We start from the raw sequence: 8,640 nt of genomic DNA, 5'->3' as shown, positions 1-8,640 counted from the left end.
TGCCGTAATGGAGAGGAAATAAACCTGAAAATTTAGTGACCCTTTTTTAAGTGTTGTTCATATACATTTTATTGTCTTGTATCCTTATGCTAGGGATGTTTTCAATACTGTGCATGATGTGGTCGACGTGATTTACCAATACATGCCGCATTCAGTCCATTTGTTCACACTCCGTAGTTTAAATTGTATTTATTAACTTCAATAAAGATTTTATAGCAGTATTTTAAATCATAAAAGCATACGACGCCAAGGCAAAAAGTGAAAAAACGACAAAACAATAAACAGTATAAAAAACACCAACCTGACATTGAGCAAAATGAATCCTACACACGTCATATATGAAACAGATACTTCCAAAGGTCAACTATATCGTTATACTCTCTGTTAATGTTTTGAAAAGGATGACTTAAGGTGGTACCTAACACTACAGGGAGATAACTCTGTAAAATCAGCTAAACGTTTTAATGACGTTGTGTTCATAAGGGAAAACCAAGCATCTCAATGATCAAAATAAGTGTTTGTCAAACTGCTATATAACCAGTGTAATTTTTCTGATTAAACGGTTGGTTCAAATTTTTTGAAATTTTTATATTTTTGTCAAAGGGTCAAAGTAAATAATTTGTCAAAATATTAAGAAAATTAAACGAGCCAAATTAAATTTAGTTAAAGTGTTAAGTACCACCTTAAACATTACCAGTCAACTTTGACCCCTCCACAATCTACTTAAAATGAAGTTCCTGATATTGACAATTGAGATATTGGACTTCAGCCAATCTTCTGGTCTGATTCACTTGCTAATAAGTTTTCTGTCTACAGAGTTACCAGATGACCATAATCGTAGTTTCATATAAGTTAGAGGTATAGCTAGCTATAAAACCATAATTAATAAACCATTACTATATAAAGTCAGACATGTACCAATTTAAATATATGACAGTTGTTTTCCATTTGTGTGTAATGTGTTTGAACCTTTGATATTGCTATTTGTTAAGGGACACGGTCGGGACATGCTTTATCGTTACCGGTTCATAACATGTATAAGTATGGTACGGTATACAAAAACAAAAATGACATGATAAAAGATTTTTACGAGACCTGCTACCGAAAATGCGAAAGTAACAACACAAGCATTGGGAAATAAAAAGACAAAAATACAAATAAAGCAAAAGCTAAGCGAGCCCTGTTTAAAACTAACAATCAACTCAGCTGTGCACGGAGAGCAGTTCCTGTACTTCTAGTTATGCCTTTTATTATGCTCAGAGATATAGGAAGATGTGGTATGAGTGCCATTGAGACAACTCTCCATCCATGTCGTAATTTGTATAAGTACACCATTATAGGTCAAATTGCGGTTTTTAACACGGAGCTTGGCGCACATTAACCCTCAAGCTACAAAGGACCATAAAATCACTAGTGTAAACCCATTTAAACGGGAAAACAAACGATTTAAGTAATGTATATAACTAGAGGCGCTAAAGAGCCTATGTCGCTCACCTTGGTCTATGTGCATATTAAACAAAGGACACAGATGGATTCATGACAAAATTGTGTTTTGGTGATGGTGATGTGTTTGAAGATCTTACTTTTACTGAACATTATTGCTACTTACAATTTTCTCTATCGATATAGACTTGGCCCTTAAGATACAGAGGAAAATATTTTGTAAAAATTTAAAAAAAATTACCAAATTATTGAAAATTGTTAAAAATTTACTATAAAGGACAATAACTCCTTACGGGGTCAACTTACCAATGTGGTCATTTGAATTATTATTAGATCTTACTTTGCTGAACATTATTGCTCTTTACAGTTTGTCTCTAGCTATAATAGTATTCAAGATAATAACCAAAAACTGAAAATTTCTTTAAAAATTACCAATTGGGGGGCAGTAACCCAACAACCAGTTGTCCAATTCATCTGAAAATTTCAGGGCAGATATATATTGACTTGATACACAAATTAACCCTGTCAGATTTGCTATAAATGCTTTGGTTTCAGAGTTCTAAGCCAAAATCTACATTTTACCCCTGTGTTCTATTTTTAGCCATGGTGGCCATCTTGGTTGGTTGGCTGGGTCACCGCACACATTTTTTAAACTAAATACCCTAATAATAATTGTGGATAAGTTTGTTTAAATTTGACCCAGTAGGGTCAGAGGAGAAGATTTTTGTAAAAGATTACAAAAAATTGGTAAAAACGACTATAAAGGGCAATTACTCCTTAAGGGGTCAACTGACCATTTTGGTCTTGTTGACTTATTTGTAGATCTTATTTTCCTGAACATAATTGTTGTTAACAGTTTATCTCTATCTATAATAATATTCAAGATAACTACCAAACACGGCAAAATTTTCTTAAAATTAACAATTCAGGGGCAGCTACCCAACACACGGTGTCCGATTCATTTGATAAACAATTTTTCCCGTCAGATTTGCTCTAAATGGTTTTGTTTCAGAGGTATACGCCATTTTACCCCTATGTTCTATTTTTAGCAATGGCGGTCATCTTGGTCAGTTGGGCGGGTCACCGGACACATTTTTAAAACTAGATATCTAATGATGATTGTGGCCAAGTTTTGTTTAATTTGGTCCAGTCGTTTCAGAGGAGAAGATTTTTGTAAAAGTTCACGACGACGGACGACGACGACGACGACGGACGCCAAGTGATGAGAAAAGCTCACTTGGCCTTTTGGGCCAGGTAATCTAAAATCGAGCACAAACACTTATAAACCACATAAAAAACAACTGAACTTCAGATTCATAAATTGGGACGGGTGCTTACAAAGGCAGCGGGATTAAACGTTTGAAAAGGTACCAACCTTCGGCTCATTGTTACCTCACATTTGATTATGTAATAATATCTCATAAACGATATCAGGAAAGAAGCAAAACTTGAACAAGAAAAGGAGCACACATTGTTCTTATAGGTATACCGACTGTTTTGAAAGAACAACTCCACTAACCATTACACATTTGCCGTCGTCAATTAAAAGATAAAAATGGTTGAGATTTGGTACAGCTACAAGAAAAATAAAAGAACCTTCCTAATTTCAAATAATAACAGCGAGAGTTTAATGAAATTCTTTTACACCACATACATGGAGGCAAACAGGGATTCTTTTAGAACATTGGTGAAAGGGATAGGGATAGTTTGCATGTTATTTGACAGTGGATGAACTAGTAACTTGTCGATCTGTGAATTTATATCAAATGATACAAGTATTTTCATTTTTATCTACTGTGAATTCATTTATTTTCGTGGGTGTCAAGTTTCGTGGATTGTTGAAAATTTGCAAATTATACAATTACTGACTTTTGTTGAGGTAAATATGTAGTTTTATTGAATTTTGAAAAACTGATATTTACTGAGGCCGATGGCCACAGTGAATATCAGTTTTTCAAAAGTCATTAAACCACGTATTTACCTAATCTAAGACAGTAATTGTTAAATTCCATATTCGGAGAGAAATGTATGTAATGGCAACTAATTCCAAAAACCAATTGTACATCGAACGTTTTTTACCTATTATACACATCAAAGCAATCGACGTTTTGTGCGGTGAATATACTTGTTTGCAGGTGAATATGTTTATCTATTCAAAATCTCATTCATATAGAAAAAGCCTACTAAAACTTTCTCAATATGGAGTAATCGTGAATATTTGATTTCGTGATATTTCCAATCTCTGTATACAAAGTCTATTTAGAATTCGTTGTTCAACTGTACACACGAAAATTAGTATTCAACGACTAATAAGGAATCCACAGTATCACAGTTCAATTTGTTCATGTCAATTTGCTTTTTGATTGATTACCAATTATGTATGAAAGTATAACAATCAGAACAACCTATACTTTGCGTAAATTTGAAACCATTATAACGAGAAATTTCAATATAATGTATATCCTTAAATAATTTCGTTATTTTAAAAATATGATTTACACTTTTTTGTAGCTTTATGAAAATTTGCGTATGCCCGTATAAACATCTCACTACATATTTAGATCCCATATAGACTGTATTTTTCTTTTTATTAAGGTCTTTCCTTTTACTAAAGGGAAAGACCTTACTGTATTTCTTCTGATTATTATTATTAAGGTCTTTCCTTTTACAAAAGGGAAAGACCTTACTGTATTTCTTCTGTTTATTATTATTATTATTATTCTTCCGCCAAACTTTGACGAAGTTAGCAGCCTAAACCGTAAGACGTGTCGCTTTCATGTTCACACTTTGTATCGGTGTCATAAATACCTATCTGGAACTCACCCTGTTAGTCGAAATATTTTGTCGGTTCGGAGTAATCCCTCCGAAACCAAAAAACCTTGTTATCGTTCCAACACCGTAACCGTAATAGGTAGAAAAAAAACGAAGGGTGAAATTTGTTCAGGACCAGACCCTGGTTCTTTGTTACATTTGGATCGAAAAGATTCAACGACTCATTGGTAGGGTTATGCCCCTATTAAAATTAACCGGTGTCGGTTGGCCACCAAAACTCAGAAACCGTAAGTCGTAGACACCTAGGATCTTCACCATTCATCATCAATTCATGTGACTTTGAAAAATACTTCAAGGTCAAATGTGTAAGTTGACCTTGACCTTTGACCTAAAACTTGTTATGGAATAATCTCAGCAACCATTATACTTACAGAAGTTTTAAATAGTGGAAAATGTTTGGGTCATTACAGCGCAACTTTGTAACATTTTGACCGAAGAGATTTGACCTTTTTTTAAGGGGCATAAAGCCTGTTTTAGGTTTTTGAATATCCAAAATCAGCTTTTTCTATATAACCAAAGGTCCTAGACCCATGGGGTCTTCAGCAATGACATTGGGGACTAATGACCTTGACAAAGGTCATAAGGTCAAATGTCAAGGTCATGTCCCAGATAGCGAATTTAGTGTTTTTAACCTTATTTAAAGGATTTTAAGTGTGTTTTCAAGCTTTTTAAGGTTGACCTTGACCTTTGACCTTTCACTTTTTATTGGATATCTCAAAAACTATTATACTTACAGAAATAGTAAATAGTGCAAAATGTTCAGGACATTGGGGACTTTTGACTTTGATAAAGGTCAAAAGGTCAAAGGTCAAGGTCATGTCCCAAATAGCGGATTATGTGTTTTTGACCTATTTAAAGGGTTTTTAGTGTGTAATAAAGCTTTTTAATACATTATAAGTCTATTGGAACATGTATTTTACGTTACAAAAGGAAAGACCTCTCAATTGTTCAAGAACAATTGACAGTTTAATTATTATTATTATTCTTCTTGTTCCGCCAAACTTTGACAAAATTTCCCTCTGTAACCGTAAGACGTGTCGCTTTCATGTTCACACTTTGTATCGGTGTCATGAATACCTATCCGGAACTCACCCTGTGAGTCGAAATATTTTGTCGGTTCGGAGTAATCCCTCCGAAACCCAAAAACCTTGTTATCGTTCCAACACCGTAACCGTAATAGGTAGAAAAAAAATGAAGGGTGAAATTTGTTCAGGACCAGACCCCGGTTCTTCGTTACATTTGGATCGAAAAGATTCAACGACTCATTGGTAGGGTTATGCCCCTTTGAAAATTAACCGGTGTCGGTTGGCCTCAAGGTCAAATTTGTATGTTGACCTTGACCTTTGACCTAACACCTTGTTATGGGATAATCTCAGAAACCATTATACTTACAGAAGTTTTAAATGGTGGAAAATGTTTGGGTCATTATGGCGCAACTTTGTTACATTTTGACCAAAGAGATTTGACCTTTCTATAAGGGGCATAACCCCTGTTTTAGGTTTTTGAAAAGACAAAATCAGCTTTTACTATATAACCAAAGGTCCTAGACCCTTAAGGTCTTCAGTAATGGCATTGGGGACCAATGACCTTGACAAAGGTCAAAAGGTCAAAGGTCAAGGTCATGTCCCAGATAGCGAATTTAGTGTTTTTAACCTTATTTAAAGGATTTTTAGTGTGTTTTCGAGCTTTTTAAGGTTGACCTTGACCTTTTCAATACATTCTACGTCTGTTGGAACATGTATTTTACATTAAAAAAGGAAAGACCTCTCAATTGTTCAAGAACAATTGACAGTTTAATTATTAGGTCTTTCCACTTTTCTGTGGAAAGACCTATTGTTTTTCTTCTGATTATTTTTTTTTTTTTCTTCCGCCTAATTTTGTTCTTGCGATAAACATTTGTTTCGCAATATGTCGGTTAGATATTTTGTATATGATATCGAACAGTTTATGCGCTTTTGAAATTTACCCTGCGTAAACAAATACTTTTCTTTGTAGGAGTTATCTCCCCAAACACTGTTTTCCTTGTTATCGCATCTCCTTCGCAACCGTTAAAGATTATGACAAATTTATTTTACAAAATTGCTCGTTATATCCTTGGCATGATTTGTCCTATTTTGACCGAAGCGATATGACCGCTCCATATGAGAGTTATTTCCCCTTATGCATCTGATATAAGTGATATGAATTTCTATCTTATAAATCATAAGTGATAGAGACCTAGCATCTTTTGATTTGAGGTCCTTGGTCCCTAAAAATGAAAATTAGGTCAAGGTCAAAGGTCAAGGTCATATTCTAATATTTGAATTTGGCTTATTTTCACTTATATCCAAAGACTGTATAAGATATCAACAAATTATTTTTACTAAATTGTTAGTTGCGACATGTCGTAAGATGTAAATTTTGATTGCAAGCGTACGCTGAATGTAAAAGGGAGTTTTCTCCCCTCTTGTATTTAAAAATACGCGTTTGGTGATATAACTCATTAACTAAATATAATTAAGACCTATGGTCTTTTGATTTGAGGTCCTTGGTTTATGACCTTGAAATTGATCTCAAGGTCATAACTTAATTTGACGTTCTAGATTTTGACCTTTGCTTTTATTCAATATGTGTACATGATAAAGATATACAACTTTTAGAAAAAGGTATCAAACCATTTAACCTTGAAAAAAACAACCGGAAGTGACCTTTTGTAAACCGGAAGTAGCTATTTTTTGTACTTTATTAATATAAAAGTATATAGAACCAGATATTTTTGGAATTAGTGTCAAGTAAATATTCAAATATAATCGGAAGTAACATTTTTCAAACCGGAAGTAACAAATTATCTCCCTTATTTAAAAAAAATGTATGGAAACAATATATTTTTGGAATCAGCTTACTAGGAGCTATCATTTGACGATTGAAATGACATTTTAAACTAAGTTTCACAACTTTTCATATAAAAATACATTGTTTTGATGGAAAGACCTTCAATTGTTCTCTGAACAATTGGTTTTTAATTATTATTATTATTATTCTTTTTGTTCCGCCAAACTTTGACGAAGTTAGCCTCCGTAACCGTAAGACGTGTCGCTTTCATGTTCAGACTTTGTATCGGTGTCATGAATACCTATCCGGAACTCACCCTGTGAGTCGAAATATTTTGTCGGTTCGGAGTAATCCCTCCGAAACCAAAAAAACCTTGTTATCGTTCCAACACCGTAACCGTAATAGGTAGAAAAAAAACGAAGGGTGAAATTTGTTCAGGACCAGACCCCGGTTCTTCGTTACATTTGGATCGAAAAGATTCAACGACTCATTGGTAGGGTTATGCCCCTATCAAAATTAACCGGTGTCGGTTGGCCACCAAAACTCAGAAACCGTAAGTCTTAGACACCTAGGATCTTCACCAATCATCATCAATTCATGTATCTTTAAAAAATACCTCAAGGTCAAATTTGTATGTTGACCTTGACCTTTGACCTAACACCTTGTTATGGGATAATCTCAGAAACCATTATAATTACAGAAGTTTTAAATAGTGGAAAATGTTTGGGTCATTATGGCGCAACTTTGCTACATTTTGACCAAAGAGATTTGACCTTTTTATAAGGGGCATAACCCCTGTTTTAGGTTTCTGAAAAGACAAAATCAGCTTTTACTATATAACCAAAGGTCCTAGACCCTTGGGGTCTTCAGTAATGGCATTGGGGACTAATGACCTTGACAAAGGTCAAAAGGTCAAAGGTCAAGGTCATATCCAAAATAGCGAATTTAGTGTTTTTAACCTTATATAAAGGATTTTTAATGTGTTTTCGAGCTTTTTAAGGTTGACCTTGACCTCTTCAATACATTCTACGTCTGTTGGAACATGTATTTTACATTACAAAAGGAAAGACCTCTCAATTGTTCAAGAACAATTGACAGTTTAATTATTATATCTTTTTTTTTTTGTTTGATTGAATTCAAATTAACGAATATTCAATTTTTGTTCGATTGATTCCGGTTTTGTTGTCCTCAAAATCATTGTCCGATGTATTAGTTCTAAAAGATAACTAAAAAAGTTGAATGCCAAACAAATGTGCAACTACCTTAAACGTTGAACAAATAGATATTTTTATTTTTCGATTAAATACAAAAAAGAAAGAATTTCATATCTGAAAACTAAAATCACATTCATCCGTCAAAATTTATCATTAAAGTATTGTTTTTTTATTTAAGATATTAAAGATTCCTCTTCATCCAGAATATTCTGTTTTGATCCTTTTTGTTGGTCCACATCTGAAATTAAAAAAAGCCAAATTGAATGATCGAAATTGAAATGTACGAAATCATTAAAACTTTTTCGGATAACCACTCATCATATAAAAGAAAAAACGGAAA

The 8,640-nt window shown here is 33.7% G+C and overlaps 1 protein-coding gene across 1 annotated transcript in view; it reads right to left on the bottom strand.

Annotated features, from left to right (window-relative positions):
• Nucleotides 1-8,426: 8,426 nt before the first annotated feature.
• Nucleotides 8,427-8,640, bottom strand: part of LOC143051638 (scavenger receptor cysteine-rich type 1 protein M130-like) — a 64,877-nt gene continuing 64,663 nt past the window's right edge. The window contains exon 30 of the mRNA XM_076224538.1: nt 8,427-8,538. Within this exon, the coding sequence (XP_076080653.1) occupies nt 8,474-8,538 (65 nt within the window). The 3' untranslated portion in view covers nt 8,427-8,473. The remainder of the gene's footprint in view (nt 8,539-8,640) is intronic.

The sequence above is a fragment of the Mytilus galloprovincialis genome, chromosome 11, assembly GCF_965363235.1.
Source record: "Mytilus galloprovincialis chromosome 11, xbMytGall1.hap1.1, whole genome shotgun sequence".
Classification (NCBI taxonomy): Eukaryota; Metazoa; Mollusca; class Bivalvia; order Mytilida; family Mytilidae; genus Mytilus; species Mytilus galloprovincialis.
Note: the sequence above shows the minus strand (reverse complement) of the source record. Positions and strands in the feature narration are given on the sequence as shown.